General features: G+C 36.8%; 1 protein-coding gene across 4 annotated transcripts in view; it reads right to left on the minus strand.

Moving 5' to 3' along the window:
- tmem198aa (transmembrane protein 198aa) overlaps positions 1–22,203 on the minus strand; it is a 71,377-nt gene that overhangs the window by 36,223 nt on the left and 12,951 nt on the right. For all 4 annotated transcript variants that reach the window (XM_061971809.1, XM_061971810.1, XM_061971812.1 and 1 more), the window contains one exon: positions 5,305–5,470. In XM_061971809.1, coding sequence (XP_061827793.1) covers positions 5,305–5,404 — 100 coding nt within the window. In that variant the 5' untranslated portion in view covers positions 5,405–5,470. The remainder of the gene's footprint in view (positions 1–5,304; positions 5,471–22,203) is intronic.

Consider the following 22,203-nt stretch of genomic DNA (forward strand, 5'->3'; position numbering starts at 1 on the left):
CTGACTTGTTATCATCGTAACAGGTGTTTGTCACCTGACTTGTTATCATCGTAACAGGTGTTTGTCACCTGACTTGTTATCATCGTAACAGGTGTTTGTCACCTGACTTGTTATCATCGTAACAGGTGTTTGTCACCTGACTTGTTATCATCGTAACAGGTGTTTGTCTCCTGACTTGTTATCATCGTAACAGGTGTTTGTCACCTGACTTGTTATCATCGTAACAGGTGTTTGTCACCTGACTTGTTATCATCGTAACAGGTGTTTGTCACCTGACTTGTTATCATCGTTACAGGTGTTTGTCACCTGACTTGTTATCATCGTTACAGGTGTTTGTCACCTGACTTGTTATCATTGTAACAGGTGTTTGTCACCTGACTTGTTATCATCGTAACAGGTGTTTGTCACTTGACTTGTTATCATCGTAACAGGTGTTTGTCACCTGACTTGTTATCATTGTAACAGCACAAACATGTCCCTTCACAATAATTCCCCTTTCTCAAACACTAATTAATGCCATCATTGTTGTTGAAATAAAAGCAAGACACAATGATGAGGTGCTTCAGAGAGGTGTGTCCATGTGCCAGACTCACTTTTATGTGTGCAATGGAAGCACTAAACCAGGAGTGTCAAACTCAAATACAGAGTGGGCCAAAATGTAAAACTGAACAAAGCCGCGGGCCAAGGTTGAACAAATGAACCTTTTAATAGGGACCCAAACAGGTTTTGCATTGAATATTGAACAAGCAAGGCTTATATAACTTTATAGTGACATGCAAAATCCAGTTTCAAATAATAATAATAATAATAATTAAAAAATATCAATGGCATATCAAATACAATTGAAATAAAAATGGAATGCCTCTTTTCTATTTGCAGCCTTCTGAGGTAAATATCAACATTAACTTTTTCCACAGGCTAATAAATTAGAAAATAAAAGAATGAATAAACCAACCATTCAGGACTTTAAACTGCTCAGTTTGCAACACACTGATCTAATCTGATGTGCCCAAGCCAGATGCCTGCCACCTTTTCTTGGATGCTAGTTCATTAATGTCGGGGCTCAGGCTTTGAGCTGAGGCAACCTTCATTATCCAACCAAGGTGTTCATCAGTCATTATATCTCGCATTCCACAGTCTTGGCTGCCTTGCGCTTTAACGTCGACTACGAGCTGTCGTCACATCTGTTTTTCATCCAGTCTAACAACGTGCCGGCCCAGTCACAAGATATGTGCGGTGTCTGTATTCACAAGGCATACTTAATCAACAGCGATATAGGTTACACTGAGGGTGGCTGTATAAACAACTTTTACACTGTTATAAATATATGCCACACTGTGAACCCACACCAAACAAGAATAACAAACACATTTTGGGAGAACATCCGCACCGTGACACAACAAAAACACAACAGAACAAATACCCAGAACCCTTTGCAGCACTAACTCTTCCGGGACGCTACAATATACACCCCCCGCTACCACATACCAGTATGTTCCAATAGCTGTAGTTAGTATGTTCCAATAGCTGTAGTTAGTATGTTCCAATAGCTGTAGTTAGTATGTTCCAATAGCTGTACTTAGTATGTTCCAATAGCTGTAGTTAGTATGTTCCAATAGCTGTAGTTACTATGTTCCAATAGCTGTATTTAGTATGTTCCAATAGCTGTAGTTAGTATGTTCCAATAGCTGTACTTAGTATGTTCCAATAGTTGTAGTTAGTATGTTCCAATAGCTGTAGTTAGTATGTTCCAATAGCTGTAGTTAGTATGTTCCAATAGCTGTAGTTAGTATGTTCCAATAGCTGTACTTAGTATGTTCCAATAGCTGTAGTTAGTATGTTCCAATAGCTGTACTTAGTATGTTCCAATAGCTGTAGTTAGTATGTTCCAATAGCTGTAGTTAATATGTTCCAATAGCTGTAGTTAGTATGTTCCAATAGCTGTACTTAGTATGTTCCAATAGCTGTAGTTAGTATGTTCCAATAGCTGTAGTTAGTATGTTCCAATAGCTGTACTTGGTATGTTCCAATAGTTGTAGTTAGTATGTTCCAATAGCTATAGTTAGTATGTTCCAATAGCTGTAGTTAGTATGTTCCAATAGCTGTACTTGGTATGTTCCAATAGTTGTAGTTAGTATGTTCCAATAGCTATAGTTAGTATGTTCCAATAGCTGTAGCTAGTATGTTCCAATAGCTGTACTTGGTATGTTCCAATAGTTGTAGTTAGTATGTTCCAATAGCTGTACTTAGTATGTTCCAATAGCTGTACTTAGTATGTTCCAATAGCTGTACTTAGTATGTTCCAATAGCTGTAGTTAGTATGTTCCAATAGCTGTAGTTAGTATGTTCCAATAGCTGTAGTTAGTATGTTCCAATAGCTGTAGTTAGTATGCTCCAATAGCTGTACTTAGTATGTTCCAATAGCTGTAGTTAGTATGTTCCAATAGCTGTAGTTAGTATGTTCCAATAGCTGTAGTTAGTATGTTCCAATAGCTGTACTTAGTATGTTCCAATAGCTGTAGTTAGTATGTTCCAATAGCTGTAGCTAGTATGTTCCAATAGCTGTAGTTATTAGTATGTTCCAATAGCTGTAGTTAGTATGTTCCAATAGCTGTACTTAGTATGTTCCAATAGCTGTAGTTAGTATGTTCCAATAGCTGTACTTAGTATGTTCCAATAGCTGTAGTTAGTATGTTCCAATAGCTGTAGTTAGTATGTTCCAATAGCTGTACTTAGTATGTTCCAATAGCTGTGGTTAGTATGTTCCAATAGCTGTAGTTAGTATGTTCCAATAGCTGTAGTTAGTATGTTCCAATAGCTGTAGTTAGTATGTTCCAATAGTTGTACTTAGTATGTTCCAATAGCTGTAGTTAGTATGTTCCAATAGCTGTACTTAGTATGTTCCAATAGCTGTAGTTAGTATGTTCCAATAGCTGTAGTTAGTATGTTCCAATAGCTGTACTTAGTATGTTCCAATAGCTGTAGTTAGTATGTTCCAATAGCTGTAGTTAATATGTTCCAATAGCTGTAGTTAGTATGTTCCAATAGCTGTACTTAGTATGTTCCAATAGCTGTAGTTAGTATGTTCCAATAGCTGTAGTTAGTATGTTCCAATAGCTGTACTTAGTATGTTCCAATAGCTGTAGTTAGTATGTTCCAATAGCTGTACTTAGTATGTTTCAATAGCTGTAGTTAGTATGTTCCAATAGCTGTAGTTATTATGTTCCAATAGCTGTACTTAGTATGTTCCAATAGCTGTAGTTAGTATGTACCAATAGCTGTAGTTATTATGTTCCAATAGCTGTACTTAGTATGTTCCAATAGCTGTAGTTAGTATGTTCCAATAGCTGTAGTTAGTATGTTCCAATAGCTGTAGTTATTATGTTCCAATAGCTGTACTTAGTATGTTCCAATAGCTGTAGTTAGTATGTTCCAATAGCTGTAGTTAGTATGTTCCAATAGCTGTAGTTAGTATGTTCCAATAGCTGTAGTTAGTATGTTCCAATAGCTGCAGTTAGTATGTTCCAATAGCTGTAGTTAGTATGTTCCAATAGCTGTACTTAGTATGTTCCAATAGCTGTAGTTAGTATGTTCCAATAGCTGTAGTTAGTATGTTCCAATAGCTGTAGTTAGTATGTTCCAATAGCTATAGTTAGTATGTTCCAATAGCTGTAGTTAGTATGTTCCAATAGCTGTAGTTAGTATGTTCCAATAGCTGTACTTAGTATGTTCCAATAGCTGTAGTTAGTGTGTTCCAATAGCTGTAGTTAGTATGTTCCAATAGCTGTACTTAGTATGTTCCAATAGCTGTAGCTAGTATGTTCCAATAGCTGTAGTTAGTATGTTCCAATAGCTGTACTTAGTATGTTCCAATAGCTGTAGTTAGTATGTTCCAATAGCTGTAGTTAGTATGTTCCAATAGCTGTACTTAGTATGTTCCAATAGCTGTAGTTAGTATGTTCCAATAGCTGTAGTTAGTTAGTATGTTCCAATAGCTGTAGTTAGTATGTTCCAATAGCTGTAGTTAGTATGTTCCAATAGCTGTAGTTAGTATGTTCCAATAGCTGTAGTTATTATGTTCCAATAGCTGTACTTAGTATGTTCCAATAGCTGTAGTTAGTATGTTCCAATAGCTGTAGTTAGTATGTTCCAATAGCTGTAGTTAGTATGTTCCAATAGCTGTAGTTAGTATGTTCCAATAGCTGCAGTTAGTATGTTCCAATAGCTGTAGTTAGTATGTTCCAATAGCTGTACTTAGTATGTTCCAATAGCTGTAGTTAGTATGTTCCAATAGCTGTAGTTAGTATGTTCCAATAGCTGTAGTTAGTATGTTCCAATAGCTATAGTTAGTATGTTCCAATAGCTGTAGTTAGTATGTTCCAATAGCTGTAGTTAGTATGTTCCAATAGCTGTACTTAGTATGTTCCAATAGCTGTAGTTAGTGTGTTCCAATAGCTGTAGTTAGTATGTTCCAATAGCTGTACTTAGTATGTTCCAATAGCTGTAGCTAGTATGTTCCAATAGCTGTAGTTAGTATGTTCCAATAGCTGTACTTAGTATGTTCCAATAGCTGTAGTTAGTATGTTCCAATAGCTGTAGTTAGTATGTTCCAATAGCTGTACTTAGTATGTTCCAATAGCTGTAGTTAGTATGTTCCAATAGCTGTAGTTAGTTAGTATGTTCCAATAGCTGTAGTTAGTATGTTCCAATAGCTGTAGTTAGTATGTTCCAATAGCAGCAGAAGTGCACTTTTTGGAGAGCTGTATTATTTTCAGTTTTGTGCCCAAGGGACTGATTTTATTTAACACTATATTATTATTTATACACCTACAGTGATCACAGAGACAGGTTGTTTTTGTGTTACTGTATATATTTGTTTTTCTGAAAAATCCCACTTAATATACTTTGGGTAGCAACAGTCAATATTTATTTATTTTATTTTATTTCTTTTAGGGGGGTAACCGTCAATATTTATTTATTTAGTAGATTTTATTTATTTACAATATTTGGTTTAACAAAAGCTCACTTTTATTAACCCAAATATTGTGTGTTTTTTTCCATATACAACAACCTATCTGGACTCGATAAGAGAATCGATAAGGAATCGGTTCAATAAGAGAATTCGATAATAGGCTCGAACTCGATCATTTCTTATCAAACATCATCCCTACTGACCACAGAACTTTCCTCCAGAAGGTCTTATATTTGTCCATGTGATGAAAAGTCAGACTGCAGGTTATTAACACACAAGGACACTGAGTGACATTTGAGCAGCGGCAGGTCGAGAGGTGGAGCGTGACGTACCAAAGAAGCAGTAGATGACTCCAAAGAGGCAGCTGATGGAGCACACCACCGAGGGCACCATCTCATATCTCCTCTCCATCTCCTGCTCACACAGGCCCATGGTGGCCCTCGTCAGGGGGGCCAGCTTGTAGGGGTCTGGGGGCCTCACCTGTGGAGACGTGACAACCTGCAGAACAAAGTAGAACTGTGAAGCTCAAAAATTCCAGGATATTCCAGAATTCCTGCTTTTCCAAAGCCCTATTTCCACCCTTTATTCTGTCGACTACTCCTTCCACATTTTCCAACCCACTTCAACCGTCCAAACATTCCTCTTAATTAGGAAAAAAATAAAGTTGCTTTTTGAACTGGAAAAATTCCCGGTTTTCCCGAAATTCCTGGAATTCCTTAATACCATTTCTCAATTAAAAATGTTACTATTTCAACATTTCTCGAACCGATTTGAAAAATCCCAACACCAACCATTTCAACTCATTCAGAACATTCAAGTCTTTTAACATTTTCTAAAAAAAATTCCCGCCTTTCCCGAAATTCCCACATTTTCATGAAATTCCCATTGAAATCAATGGGATATTTTTCAAAGTTCCACAATTTTTCATGCGATTCAAAGCGTTCCAACTTCAAACTGTTCAGCCTATTCTGGAATCGCGGGCTTTCCCTTGACAAATTCCAAAAATTCCCAGATTTCCAGGTTTTCCGGGACATTTTTCCCATTCACAATGAATTGGCCATTTTTCAAACTTCCACCATTTCCACATTTTTCAACCTATTCAAACCATTCCACCTTCAACACATTCCACCATCCTGGATATTCAAACTATCATTTTTTCAAGTTAAAAAAAAATCCAGGATTTTCCAGAATTCCTGCTTTTCCAAAGCCCTATTTCCACCCTTTATTCTGTCAACTATTCCTTCCACATTTTTCAACCCACTTCAACCGTCCAAACATTTCTCTTAATTAGGAAAAAAAAAGTTGCTTTTTGAACTGGAAAAATTCCCGGTTTTCCCGAAATTCCTGGAATTCCTTAATACCATTTCTCAATTAAAAATGTTACCATTTCAACATTTCTCGAACCGATTGGAAAAATCCCAACACCAATCATTTCAACTCATTCAGAACATTCAAGTCTTTTAACATTTTCTAAAAAAAATTCCCGCTTTTCTCGAAATTCCCACATTTTCATGAAATTCCCATTGAAATCAATAGGACATTTTCAAAGTTCCACAATTTTTCATGCGATTCAAAGCGTTCCAACTTCAAACTGTTCAGCCTATTCTGTAATCGCGGGCTTTCCCTTGACAAATTCCAAAAATTCCCAGATTTCCAGGTTTTCCGGGACATTTTTCCCTTTCACAATGAATTGGCCATTTTTCAAACTTCCACCATTTCCACATTTTTCAACCTATTCAAAGCATTCCACCTTCAACACATTACACCATCCTGGATATTCAAACTATCATTTTTTCAAGTTAAAAAAAATCCAGGATTTTCCAGAATTCCTGCTTTTCCAAAGCCCTATTTCCACCCTTTATTCTGTCGACTACTCCTTCCACATTTTCCAACCCACTTCAACCGTCCAAACATTCCTCTTAATTAGGAAAAAAATAAAGTTGCTTTTTGAACTGGAAAAATTCCCGGTTTTCCCGAAATTCCTGGAATTCCTTAATACCATTTCTTAATTAAAAATGTTACTATTTCAACATTTCTCGAACCGATTTGAAAAATCCCAACACCAACCATTTCAACTCATTCAGAACATTCAAGTCTTTTAACATTTTCTAAAAAAATTCCCGCTTTTCCCGAAATTCCCACATTTTCATGAAATTCCAATTGAAATCAATAGGACATTTTTCAAAGTTCCACAATTTTTCATGCGATTCAAAGCGTTCCAACTTCAAACTGTTCAGCCTATTCTGGAATCGCGGGCTTTCCCTTGACAAATTCCAAAAATTCCCAGATTTCCAGGTTTTCCGGGACATTTTTCCCATTCACAATGAATTGGCCATTTTTCAAACTTCCACCATTTCCACATTTTTCAACCTATTCAAAGCATTCCACCTTCAACACATTCCACCATCCTGGACATTCAAACTATCATTTTTTCAAGTTAAAAAAAATCCAGGATTTTCCAGAATTCCTGCTTTTCCAAAGCCCTATTTCCACCCTTTATTCTGTCGACTACTCCTTCCACATTTTCCAACCCACTTCAACCGTCCAAACATTCCTCTTAATTAGGAAAAAAATAAAGTTGCTTTTTGAACTGGAAAAATTCCCGGTTTTCCCGAAATTCCTGGAATTCCTTAATACAATTTCTCAATTAAAAATGTTACTATTTCAACATTTCTCGAACCGATTTGAAAAATCCCAACACCAACCATTTCAACTCATTCAGAACATTCAAGTCTTTTAACATTTTCTAAAAAAAAATTCCCGCCTTTCCCGAAATTCCCACATTTTCATGAAATTCCCATTGAAATCAATGGGATATTTTTCAAAGTTCCACAATTTTTCATGCGATTCAAAGCGTTCCAACTTCAAACTGTTCAGCCTATTCTGGAATCGCGGGCTTTCCCTTGACAAATTCCAAAAATTCCCAGATTTCCAGGTTTTCCGGGACATTTCTCCCATTCACAATGAATTGGCCATTTTTCAAACTTCCACCATTTCCACATTTTTCAACCTATTCAAACCATTCCACCTTCAACACATTACACCATCCTGGATATTCAAACTATCATTTTTTCAAGTTAAAAAAAATCCAGGATTTTCCAGAATTCCTGCTTTTCCAAAGCCCTATTTCCACGCTTTATTCTGTCGACTATTCCTTCCACATTTTTCAACCCACTTCAACCGTCCAAACATTCCTCTTAATTAGGAAAAAAAAGTTGCTTTTTGAACTGGAAAAATTCCTCGTTTTACCGAAATTCCTGGAATTCCTTAATACCATTTCTCAATTAAAAATGTTACTATTTCAACATTTCTCGAACCGATTGGAAAAATCCCAACACCAACCATTTCAACTCATTCAGAACATTCAAGTCTTTTAACATTTTCTAAAAAAATTCCCGCTTTTCCCGAAATTCCCACATTTTCATGAAATTCCCATTGAAATCAATAGGATATTTTTCAAAGTTCCACAATTTTTCATGCGATTCAAAGCGTTCCAACTTCAAACTGTTCAGCCTATTCTGGAATCGCGGGCTTTCCCTTGACAAATTCCAAAAATTCCCAGATTTCCAGTTTTTCCAGGACATTTTTCCCATTCACAATGAATTGGCCATTTTTCAAACTTCCACCATTTCCACATTTTTCAACCTATTCAAAGCATTCCACCTTCAACACATTACACCACCCTGGATATTCAAACTATCATTTTTTCAAGTTAAAAAAAATCCAGGATTTTCCAGAATTCCTGCTTTTCCAAAGCCCTATTCCACGCTTTATTCTGTCGACTATTCCTTCCACATTTTTCAACCCACTTCAACCGTCCAAACATTCCTCTTAATTAGGAAAAATAAGTTGCTTTTTGAACTGGAAAAATTCCTCGTTTTACCGAAATTCCTGGAATTCCTTAATACCATTTCTCAATTAAGAATTTTACTATTTCAACATTTCTCGAACCGATTTGAAAAATCCCAACACCAACCATTTCAACTCATTCAGAACATTCAAGTCTTTTAACATTTTCTAAAAAAATTCCCGCTTTTCCCGAAATTCCCACATTTTCATTAAATTCCCATTGAAATCAATGGGACATTTTTCAAAGTTCCACAATTTTTCATGCGATTCAAAGCGTTCCAACTTCAAACTGTTCAGCCTATTCTGGAATCGCAGGCTTTCCCTTGACAAATTCCAAAAATTCCCAGATTTCCCAGGACATTTTCCCATTCACAATGAATTGGCCATTTTTCAAACTTCCACCATTTCCACATTTTTCAACCTATTCAAACCATTCCACCTTCAACACATTCCACCATCCTGGACATTCAAACTATCATTTTTTCAAGTTAAAAAAATTCCAGGATTTTCCAGAATTCCTGCTTTTCAATCAATGGGACATTTTTCAAAGTTCCACAATTTTTCATCTGATTCAAACCGTCCCAACTCCAAAATATTCAACATTTTCAAAATTGCGCGCTCTCCTTCAACAATTTTAAAAAATTCCCGGATTTCCAGGAATTCCCAGTTTTCAGGGATATTTTCCCCATTCAAAATGAATTGTCCAATTATCAAACTTTCACAATTCCCACATTCTTCAACCCATTCCACTTTCAATTTATCCTGGAAATTAAAACAACCATTTTTCCACGTTCAACACATTTCTAGGAATTCCCGTTTTTTTGTGACCTATTTCCAACCTTTTTTAGAGCGATGACTCCTTTCACATTCTTCAACCCATTTCAAAACATTCCTCTGAGTCAGGACAAAAACTTAAAAACAGAACTTGAAAATTTCCTGGTTTTCCCGAATTTCCCTAATACTATTTCTCAATTAAAAAACTTTTTTGACCGATTTAAACAATTCTAACACCAACCAATTCATCTCATTCAGGACATTCATGCTCATAATAATTTTTTTTTTAAATCCCGCTTTTCCCAACATTTCCAGGAATTCCCGTTTTTTTGTGACCTATTTCCAACCTTTTTTAGTGCGATGACTCCTTTCACATTTTTCAACCAACTTCAAGCGTTCCACTGTCAAAACATTCCTCTTAGTCAGGACAAAAAACAAGTTGGTTTAAGAACTTGAAAAATTCCTGGTTTTCCCGAAATTCCGTAACACCATTTTGCAATTAAAAAACTGTTACTACTTCAACATTTCTTGAGCGATTTAAACAATTCCAACACCAAACAATTCATCTCATTCAGGACATTCATGCTTCCAATCATTTACAAAAAAAAATCCGCTTTTCCCAAAATTTCCAGGAAGTTCCCATTCAAGATGAATGGGACATTTTTCCAAGTTGCACAATTCCCACATTTTTCAACCTCTTCCAACCATTCCACCTTCAACACATTCAATTAATCCTGGAAATTCAAACAACCATTTTACCACGTTCAAAAAATTTCCAGTAATTCCTTATTTTTCTAACCTTATTTCCAACCTTTTTTAGTGCGATGACTCCTTTCACTCCGTTCCACTGTCAAAACATTCCTCTGAGTCAGGACAAAACTTGAAAACAGAACTTGAAAATTTCCTAGTTTTCCCGAATTTCCCTAATACTATTTCCCAATTAAAAAACTTTTTTGACCGATTTAAACAATTCAGCTCATTCAAGAAATTCATGCTCATAATAAAAAAAAATTAAATCCCGCTTTTCCCAACATTTCCAGGAATTCCCGTTTTTTTGTGACCTATTTCCAACCTTTTTTAGTGCGATGACTCCTTTCACATTTTTCAACCTACTTCAAGCGTTCCACTGTCAAAACATTCCTCTTAGTCAGGACAAAAAACAAGTTTAAGAACTTGAAAAATTCCCGATTTTCCGAAATACTGTAACACCATTTTGCAATTAAAAAACTGTTACTACGTCAACATTTTTTGACCGATTTAAACAATTCCAACACCAACCAATTCATGCTTCCAATCATTTACAAAAAATCCGCTTTTCCCAAAATTTCCAGGAAATTCCCATTCAAGATAAATGGTACATTTTTCCAAGTTGCACAATTCCCACATTTTTCAACCTTTTCAAACAATTCTACCTTCAACACATTCCACTCATCCTGGAAATTCAAACAACCATTTTTCCACGTTCAACAAATTTCCAGGAATTCCTTTTTTTCCCCTAACCTTATTTCCAACCTTTTTTAATGTGATGACTCCTTTCACTCTGTTCCACTGTCAAAACATTCCTCTGAGTCAGGACAAAACTTGAAAACAGAACTTTTGAACATTTCCTGGTTTTCCCGAATTTCCATAATACTATTTCCCAATTAAAAAACGTTCTTGACCGATTTAAACAATTCCAACACCAAGCAATTCATCTCATTCGGGACATTCATGCATCTAATAATTTTCAAAAAAATCCCGCTTTTCCTCAAATTTCCAGGAATTTTCCATTCAAGATAAATGGGACATTTTTCCAAGTTGCACAATTCCCACATTTTTCAACCTTTTCAAACCATTCCACCTTCATCCTGGACATTCAAACTAACACTTTCCCAAGTTCCAAACCTATTTCCGTTTTTCCTGGAAATTCAAACTCTTCAACATTCAAAGCATTGCAATATTCAAACTATTCTTACTTTCTGTCAGCATTTCACTTTAACTTTAGCATTGGAACATTCACACACCATGAATTACCAGGAATGACCTCTTCTGGTATTTATTGACACACACAAAAGTAGCACAAATAAGTACTGGTATGGACTCCCAGATAAAAGGATTAAGTACTGTATGGGTTAAGTACTGGTATGGAGTCCCAGGTAACAGGACTAAGTACTGTATGGGTTAAGTACTGGTATGGAGTCCCAGGTAACAGGACTAAGTACTGGTATGGAGTCCCAGGTAACAGGACTAAGTACTGTATGGGTTAAGTACTGGTATGGAGTCCCAGGTAACAGGACTAAGTACTGTATGGGTTAAGTACTGGTATGGAGTCCCAGGTAACAGGACTAAGTACTGTATGGGTTAAGTACTGGTATGGAGTCCCAGGTATCAGGACTAAGTACTGTTTGGGTTAAGTACTGGTATGGGGTCCCAGGTAACAGGACTAAGTACTGTATGGGTTAAGTACTGGTATGGAGTCCCAGGTAACAGAACTAAGTACTGTATGGGTTAAGTACTGGTATGGAGTCCCAGGTATCAGGACTAAGTACTGTTTGGGTTAAGTACTGGTATGGGGTCCCAGGTAACAGGACTAAGTACTGTATGGGTTAAGTACTGGTATGGAGTCCCAGGTAACAGAACTAAGTACTGTATGGGTTAAGTACTGGTATGGAGTCCCAGGTAACATGACTAAGTACTGTATGGGTTAAGTACTGGAATGGAGTCCCAGGTAACAGAACTAAGTACTGTATGGGTTAAGTACTGGTATGGAGTCCCAGGTAACAGGACTAAGTGCTGTAAGGGTTAAAAAGTGAATAGTACCCGTGCCTAGACACAATACATCCATGTTGTGTTTGGTTTGTCTCCATCAATCACTAAGACTCTTCTGTGGGTTCCTAGCATCCATGATGCTTAAGTCAGTTCCCAAAACACCAAGAGTGTTTCTATAAATGAAATCCCTTGCATGGTTGTCCTAGTTCTCGGGCGTGGACCTCCATGAAGATGAAGAAGGTCTTATCTCCTTGCATGACTGCAGAGCTGATTAGCATTAATACAGAGGCTGTAGTAGCTTAGTCTTTAGCGCCAGGGTTTATTTCCTGAGCGCTCTAGAGGTGCCCTTGAGCAAGGCGGTGCGACGCGGGTGTAAAGAGGATCAGATATGGTCACTTCTTCTTTGCTAATGGTGACGTGGTATTGATGTACAGCTTAAGTTGTTCAACAGTCTCCCTTCTCATATTTTAGCCTTCACACTATTTCAATGTCTGGACTACAGGCAGGCCAGTCTAGTACCCGCATTCTTTTACTATGAAGCCACGCTGTTGTAACACCTGGCTTGGCATTGTCTTGCTGAAATAAGCAGGGGCGTCCATGATAACGTTGCTTGGATGGCAACATATGTTGCTCCAAAAGCTGTATGTACCTTTCAGCATTAATGGTGCCTTCACAGATGTGTAAGTTACCCATGTCTTGGGCACTAATACACCCCCATACCATCACACATGCTGCCTTTTACACGAGAACAATCCGAATGGTTCTTTTCCTCTTTGGTCCACAGTTTCCAAAAACAATTTGAAGTGTGGACTCGTCAGACCACATAAGACTTTTACACTTTGTATCAGTCTATTTTAGATAAGCTCGGGCCCAGCGAAGCGTTTCTGGTTTCTGGGTGTTGTTGATAAATGGCTTTGGCTTATTTTTCTATCGATTAATCTATAGATTATTTTTTCGATTAATCGGTTAATCTATAGATTATTTTTTCGATTAATCTATAGATTATTTTTCCTTTTACCGATTATTTTTTTTATTTAAAATGAAGATGAAAAAATAAATGTAGGCCAGTTTTTTCAAAAGGCATGGCTTTTATTTACAAAAAAAAAAAGTATGGCCACTCAGTCAACATTGACAACAACATGACAAAATATTCTGTAACAATGTAAACATTTAACAAAATTAAAAGTAGCTTATTTGCTTTTAATGTGCAAATATAAAAGTAAACATCCAGTGCAAATCTTAATATTCTGCAATAGTATAAGCATTTCAAAAGTAAAAGTATTGCTTATTTTGCTTTAAAATGTGCAAAAATAAAGATAAACATCCAATTCAAAAAAGTGCAAAACGGAAATATTCTGTAACAACAGTGTAAACATTTCAACAAAAGTAAAAGTATTGCTTATTTGCTAAAATGTGCAAAAATAAAGATAAACATCCAATACAAAAAAGTGCAAAACGAAATATTCTGTAACAACAGTGTAAACATTTCAACAAAAGTAAAACTTTTGCTTATTTTGCTTAATAACACAACAATGATAGTATGATTAAAGTGAAAGTTAATTGTTCGTTTGTACATAGTATACGTAATTGTTAATGTTGTAAAAGGTATTTGCACAACTAATTAACGTTAGCGTTAAAGAGGAGTGCGTCTTTGTAAACACTGAACAGGCACGTCAAACGCTCCTCTCAGAGCGAAACGGTGCTTTAGTTTATGAATTTACAACGCAGATACAAATGACACATTCATGTTTTTGTGTAATGATGACAACGTATACTCACGCGGACGATTGACTAGTTGATGGTGATGGCAAGAACGCTGCCGTTGTGCTGCTGTGATAGGCCATTTCCGCTCGACACAGTGTGCATACAACAACATTATTAGCAGAGGTGGATAGAGTAGCCAGAAATTGTACTCAAGTAAGAGTACTGTTACTTTAGAGATTTATTACTCAAGTAAAAGTAAGGAGTAGTCACCCAAATATTTACTTGAGTAAAAGTAAAAAGTATGTTGTGAAAAAACTACTCAAGTACTGAGTAACATACACACACATATCATATATATATATATATATATATATATATATATATATATATATATATATATATATATATATATATATATATATATGTATGTGTGGGAAAAAATCACAAGACTATTTCATCTCTACAGGCCTGTTTCATGAGGGGGGGTACCCTCAATCGTCAGGACAAATGTAGCACAAATGTTTAATACAAGTTTGTGGAGATTCTGACATAGTTGTGGGCTGGCTATGAAAAATAACACATTAATAACATAAAAACAAGTTAAGATAAAAAAAACTATCTCAGTTTAAAATGAATTTGCAGCACAACTATAGCACAAATGTTTGGGAAAGTTTGGGGAGAATTTGACAAAGTGTGTATGTGTGTTGGATGCTGGTTGTGAATTATAAAACGCTAATAGCGTAAAAACTATAATAATTAGGAAAAAATAGTTTTGCAGCACAAAAGTTGCACAAATGAAGGGGACAAGTTTGGGGGAAAGTGGACATAGTTGGGGGGGCTGCTTATGAAAAATAATAGGTTAACGCCATACAAAGTATTAAACATAACATAAAAACTATATTAGTTGGAGAAAAAAACATTTTGCAGCACAAACTGGCACAAATGTAGCACAAATGTTTAATACAAGTTTGGGGAGATTCTGACATAGTTGGGGGGGCTGATTATGAAAAATAACACATTAATAACATAAAAACAAGTTAATAAGATAAAAAACTATCTCAGTTTAAAATGAATTTGCAGCACAACTATAGCACAAATGTTTGGGAAAGTTTAGGGAGAATTTGACAAAGTGTGTATGTGTGTTGGATGCTGGTTGTGAATTATATGACTATTTCATCTCTACAGGCCTGTTTCATGAGGGGGGGTACCCTCAATCGTCAGGAGATTTTAATGGGAGCATTCGCATACCATGGTTTATATAGGGCACAGAGTGGGTGGGTACAGGCTGGCGTAGGGGCGTGGTGATTGGCTCATGTGTTACCTAGGAGGTGTTTCCGTCTATGGCGGCATGCTGTTACAATTTCGCTGCGCTTGTTGAGGGATGACAGGTCTGGACGGTAAATAATAAACAGTTTCTCTTTCAAGCATAGGTTGCATCTTTTATTACCACTATTGTAAGGTGTGCTGGATGCAAGAATTTGCCATGTTATTGAATATTCAACATTATTGTCTTTGAGGTCCCAAATGTGTTTGCTGAGTTCTGTGGTATTTCGCAGGTTTTTGTTCCTGAAAGAAGCCTTGTGATTGTTCCATCTGGTTTTGAATTCTCCCTCGGTTAATCCTACATATGTGTCGGATGTGTTAATGTCCTATATATATATATATATATATATATATATATGTGTGTATATATATATATACACACATACACACATACACACACACACACACACATATACATTATATATATATATATATATATATATATATATATATATATATATATATATACACATACATTGATATATACAGTATATAATTTATATTTATTTATTTTGCCGTTTTTGTTTACATGTTAAAGGTGTTTTAATGAATATACATGCATGTTTAACATATAGATTCCTTTCTTTCATGAAGACAAGAATATAAGTTGGTGTATTACCTGATTCTGATGACTTGCATTGATTGTAATCAGACAGTAGTGCTGGTAACGTCCACGTTTTCAAATGGAGGAGAAAAAAAGTTCCTCCTTTCTGTCTAATACCACATGAAAGTGGTGGGTTTTTGGCATCTTATTTGTCCACCTTCCATATTCGTTTTTATACCCTTTACAAGAAATACATTGGCGGCAAACTCCGTAGCTTGCTCGCTTGTTTGCGCTGGCTTTCGGAGACTCTTATTTTGAAAGCGCAGGCGCGATGGAGCGGGACTTTTATTGTGAAGACAGGAACTGTGCAGTCAGTCTTTACGGTTGAAATAAAAAAAGGGTCTTTTTTCCTTCACACTTTTGATTGATTGATTGGAACTTTTATTATTAGATTGCACAGTACAGTACATATTCCGTACAATTGACCACTAAATGGTAACACCCGAAGTTAGCTCGGAGCCAGTCAGGTCATGTGACCGCCTGGCTCTGTTTGATTGGTCCAACGTCACCAGTGACTGCATCTGATTGGTGGAACGAAGTGAAACGTCACCAGTAAGGCAGGCACTTTGAAGGTCTGTCTGACAGACCAAAACAAACAAGGCGTGCATTAACAGATCGATAAAAATTAGTAGCGAGTAGCGAGCTGAATGTAGATAAAAGTAGCGGAGTAAAAGTAGCGGAGTAAAAGTAGCGTTTCTTCTTAGGCCGTTTATTGAAATACTCCCACACTTTTGACGACTTTTGGCGTGCTTTTTTCCCCTCGCTCGCACCGCTCGCATCGTCTGCTTTGCGCTCCGCCATGACGGTAGTGTGACGTATATATGCAACGCGTCGACGAACAAAAACGTCCTCGACGTATTTACGTAACCGATGACGTCGACGAGCCCTATACAGATGTAGTGACCAACTGTAGTTACTGACAGTGGGTTTCTGAAGTGTTCCTGAGCCCATGTGGTGATATCCTTTACACACTGATGTCGCTTTTTGATGCAGTACCACCTGAGGGATCCAAGGTGTGTAATATCATGGCTTACGTGCAGTGATTCCTCCAGATTCTCTGAACCTTTTGATGATATTACGGAGCGTAGATGGTGAGTCCCTAAATTCCTTGTTGAGAAATGTTGTTCTTAAACAATTTGCTCAGGCATTTGTTGACAAAGTGGTGACCCTCGCCCCGTCCTTGTTTGTGAACGACTGAGCATTTCATGGAATCTACTTTTATACCCAATCATGGCACCCACCTGTTCCCAATTAGCCTGTTCACCTGTGGGATGTTCCAAATAAGTCTTTGATGAGCATTCCTCAACTTTCTCCCTCTTTTTTGCCACTTGTGCCAGCTTTTTTGAAACATGTCGCAGGCATCAAATTCCAAATGAGCTAATATTTGCAAAAAATGACAAAAGTTGCTCAGTGTGAACATGAAATATCTTGTCTTTGCAGTCTATTCAATTGAATATAAGTTGAAAAGGATTTGTTGTAAGCCATGATATTACACACCTTGGATCCCTCAGGCGGCACTGCATCAACAAGCGACATCAGTGTGTAAAGGATATCACCACATGGGCTCAGGAACACTTCAGAAACCCACTGTCAGTAACTACAGTTGGTCGCTACATCTGTAAGTGCAAGTTAAAACTCTACTGTGCAAAGCCACAGCCATTTATCAACAACACCCAGAAACGCTTCGCTGGGCCCGAGCTCATCTAAGATATTACTTGATATGAGACGCTTGTTAACTGTTAGCATGCAAATGATAGCATGCTAGCAAGCTAACTTAGACTTGCTAACTTTTTCATCAAATTTGACACTTTTTCTCTCTATCTCACCTTTAAGTCATACAACTTGCTATTTCAAACATGCTAACTGTATGCATGTTTACATTAAAGTGCTACCTTTTTGAGCTAATTTTGCAACCGTTTACCCTAGAGTCATATAACATCATACGTGACACTTGATACCTGTTAGCATGCTAATGTTAGCACGCCAGCATACTAATATGAACATGCTACCTTTTTAGCTAACTTTACCTTTCTTTCTCTACTTAGACCACCATACACCTTACAGTCATATAACTTGGTATGTGACACATGCTAACTGATAGCATGCTAACATTAGCATGCTAACTTTTTGAGCTAGTTCTGCAACCGTTTACCCCAGAGTCGTGTAACTTGGTATGTGACACTTGTAAACTGTTAGCATGCTAACGTTAGCATGCTAACATTAAAGTGCTAACTTTTTTTTGCTAAATTTACTCTTTTTTTTCTGTAATTCAGACACTCTGCACCATCTTATAAGTACGGCGGCTTCCGGCGACCCCCGGCTAGGTGTCCAGGGCACAGATAGCAGGTCGGTCAAAATTTCCGCGGGAATTTTCACCAATGGACATTTGGTGTGTTTGCCATAAATAGAGCAACAACATGTGGGATGCTGGTTCTGAGGAGCCATATTAAAAAGACTTGTTGGATCAAGCACGTGGTCTTAGTCCTCTCTGAGTAAGGGGCTCATTCTGACACTGAACCTCAAAATGCTATACTAAAAAACACTCTTTTTGCTAGTTTGATTTGATGTAAAAGTACACATTTTCTGCCTTTTTGTACCTTCACGGTCTTTTTTAAGCATTACGACAGCTCGGTTATTTTGTGTGCGACAATTAGAGAAAACACTGACCTGAGGTCAGAATGGGGACGCTGGATAAACAACACTATGTGGCATCTTGCCTGTTGCCATGACAACCTGCAGCCACTGAAGGACCCTGCTTGTCGCCATGGGAACGTGCAAAGAGCCAATGGTGGCCTTTCAAAACAACCCTGACCTCTGACCCTCCCAGTAGTCAACGGCAACCACTCAAGCCCTTCCCACATTTGCTAATAGAGTTTAATAGGGCTGGTATGAACAATAATAACATGTTAACTAGAAATGTTGATGGGCCTGCTATCTGTCTGGGCCTGCTACCTGTCTGGGCCTGCTACCTGTCTGGGCCTGCTATCATGCTGCCTACTGTCTGAGTCTGTGAATTTTAGGTGTAAGTGTACAAAACGAGCCACAAAACAGTAGCATGTTTACATAAAAATGCTAACACATAGCATGTGTGCTAACAAAAGCATGATAACAGTCAGCATGTTTCATATACCAAGTTATACGCCTCAAAAGGTGCACGGCTGCGGAAATAGAAACAATACATGAAAAAACTAGCAAGCCTAAGTTAGCTTGCTAACATGCTATCGCATACATGCTAAAAGGGGGTTAACAAGGGGATGGGTCGAATTCACCAATGTGACAATCATTGGTACTTTAACTTTAAGGTGTATGGCTGGGGAATTAAGAGAAAAAAAGAGTAAATATAGCATCAGAAGTAGCTCAAAAAGTTAGCATGCTAACGTTAGCATGCAAATATCAGCATGATATTAGCAAGCTAACGTGAGCATGATAATAGTTAGCTTGTGTTACATACCAAGTTATATGACTCTTAAGGTGGATGGGGTGAATTAGAGAAAAAAAAAGGGTAATTTAGCAAAAAAAAAGTTAGCACTTTAATGTTAGCATGCTAACCTTTGCATGCTAACAGTTTCCAAGTGTCACATACCAAGTTCTGTGACTCTGTGGGTAAACAGTAGCAAAAGTAGCTCAAAAAGTTAGAGTGCTAGTGGTAACAGGCTAGCATGCTAACGCTAACATGGTTACAGTTAAGAAGTGTCACGTACCAAGTTATTTGACTCTAAGGTGTATGGCTGGGGAATTAGAGGAAAAAAAGAGTACATTTTGCAAAAAAAAAAAGTAAGCATTTTAATGTTAGCATGTTAACGTTTGCATGCTAACAGTTTCCAAGTGTCACATACCAAGTTATATGACTCTGGGCTAAACGGTAGCAAAACTAGCTCAAAAAGTTAGCGTGCTAGTTTTAGCATGCACCCATTCACATGCTGCCATTGCAGCAGACCCATAATAACATACAAACTATAGTCATTGGACAAAATAATTGCAGCACAAATGTAGCACAAATGTTTGGGGAACGTTTGGGAAGAATTTGACAATGTGTGTGTGTGTGTGGGTGGGATGCTAATTATGAATTATAAAACACTAATAGCATTAAAACTATAATAGTTAGACAAAATAGTTTTTCAGCACAAAAGTTGCACAAATGAAGGGGACAAGTTTGGGGAAATGTGGACATAGTTGAGGGGGCTGCTTATGAAAAATAACACATTAATAACATAGAAACATGCTAATAAGATAAAAAACTTTAAAATAAACTTGCAGCACAAATATAGCACAAATGTTTGGGAAAGGTTTGGGGAGATTTTATGTGTGTGGGTGGGAGGCTAAGTATGAATTATAAAATGCTAATAGCATAACAAGTATAGAAATTAGACAAAATAGTTTTGCAGCACAAAAGTTGCACAAATGTTTAATACAAGTTTGGGGAAATTCTGACATAGTTGGGGGGGGCTTCTTATGAAAAATAACATGTTAACATAAAAACATGCTAATAAGATAAAAAACTATCTTAGTTTAAACTGAATTTGCAGCACAAATATAGCACAAATGTTTGGGAAAGGTTTGGGGAGATTTTGACATGGTATTAGTGACAGGTGTGGGGGGTGGTGGGATGCTAATTATGAATTATAAAACACTAATAGCATAAAAATTATAATAGTTAGACAAAATAGTTTTGCAGCACAAAAGTAGCACAAATGAAGGAGACAAGTTTGGGGAAAAGTGGACATAGTTGGGGGGGCTGGTTTTGAAAAATAATAGGTTAACGCCATACAAAGTATTAAACAAAACATAAAAACTATATTAGTTGGAGAAAAAAACTGGCACAAATGTAGCACAAATGTTTAATACAAGTTTGGGGAGATTGACATAGTTGGGGGGGCTGCTTATGAAAAATAACATGTTAATAACATAAAAACATGTTAATAAGATAAAAAACTATCTCAGTTTAAAATGAATTTGCAGCACAACTATAGCACAAATGTTTGGGAAAGTTTGGGGAGAATTTGACAAAGTGTGTGTGTGTGTGTGTATGTGTGTTGGATGCTGGTTATGAATTATAAAACGCTAATAGCGTAAAAACTATAATAATTAGGAAAAAATCATTTTGCAGCACAAAAGTTGCACAAATGAAGGGGACAAGTTTGGGGAAATGTGGACATAGTTGGGGGGGCTGCTTATGACAAATAAGATATTAATAACATGAAACTATAAAGTTGGACAAAAATAATGTTGCAGCACAAATGTTTGGGACACGTTTGGGGGGATTTTTATATGGTTGGGGGACTGGTTATAAAAAATAACACATTAATAACATAAAAACTATAACGCTTTAACATAAAAACTATAATAGGCAGCATTTTTTGCAGCACAAATGTAGCACAAACAACTAGGACTAGTTTTGGGAGATTTTGACGAGGTGGAAGGCTGATATGAACAATAATAACATGTTAATAACATACAAACTATAGTAATTTGACAAAAAAATTGAGGCACAAATGTAGCACAAACGTTTGGGGAAAGTTTGGGGACAATTTGACCATGCGTGTGTGTGTGTGTGGGATGCTAATTATGAATTATAAAACTCTAGTAGCATAAAAATTATAATAGTTAGACAAAATAGTTTTGCAGCACAAAAGTAGCACAAATGAAGGGGACAAGTTCAGGAAAATGTGGACATAGTTGGGGGGGCTGCTTATGACAAATAACAGGTTAACACCATACAAACTATAAAAGGTTAACATAAAAACTATATTAGTTGGACAAAAAAACATTTTTCAGCACAAACCGGCACAAATGTAGCACAAATGTTTAATACAAGTTTGTGGGGATTCTGACATAGTTGGGGGGCTGGTTATGAAAAATAACACATTAATAACATAACAACATGTTAATAAGATTAACATGATTAAAATGAATTTGCAGCACAAATATAGCACAAATGTTTGGGAAAGTTTAGGGAGAATTTGACAAAGTATATGTGTGAGTTGGATGCTGGTTATGAATTATAAAACGCTAATAGCGTAAAAACTATAATAATTAGGAAAAAATAGTTTTGCAGCACAAAAGTTGCACAAATGAAGGGGACAAGTTTGGGCAAAAGTGGACATAGTTGGGGGGGCTGCTTATGAAAAATAATAGGTTAACGCCATACAAAGTATTAAACAAAACATAAAAACTATATTAGTTGGAGAAAAAAAAACATTTTTCAGCACAAACCGGCACAAATGTAGCA

Source organism: Nerophis lumbriciformis, linkage group LG13 (genome assembly GCF_033978685.3).
Source record: "Nerophis lumbriciformis linkage group LG13, RoL_Nlum_v2.1, whole genome shotgun sequence".
Taxonomy (NCBI): Eukaryota; Metazoa; Chordata; class Actinopteri; order Syngnathiformes; family Syngnathidae; genus Nerophis; species Nerophis lumbriciformis.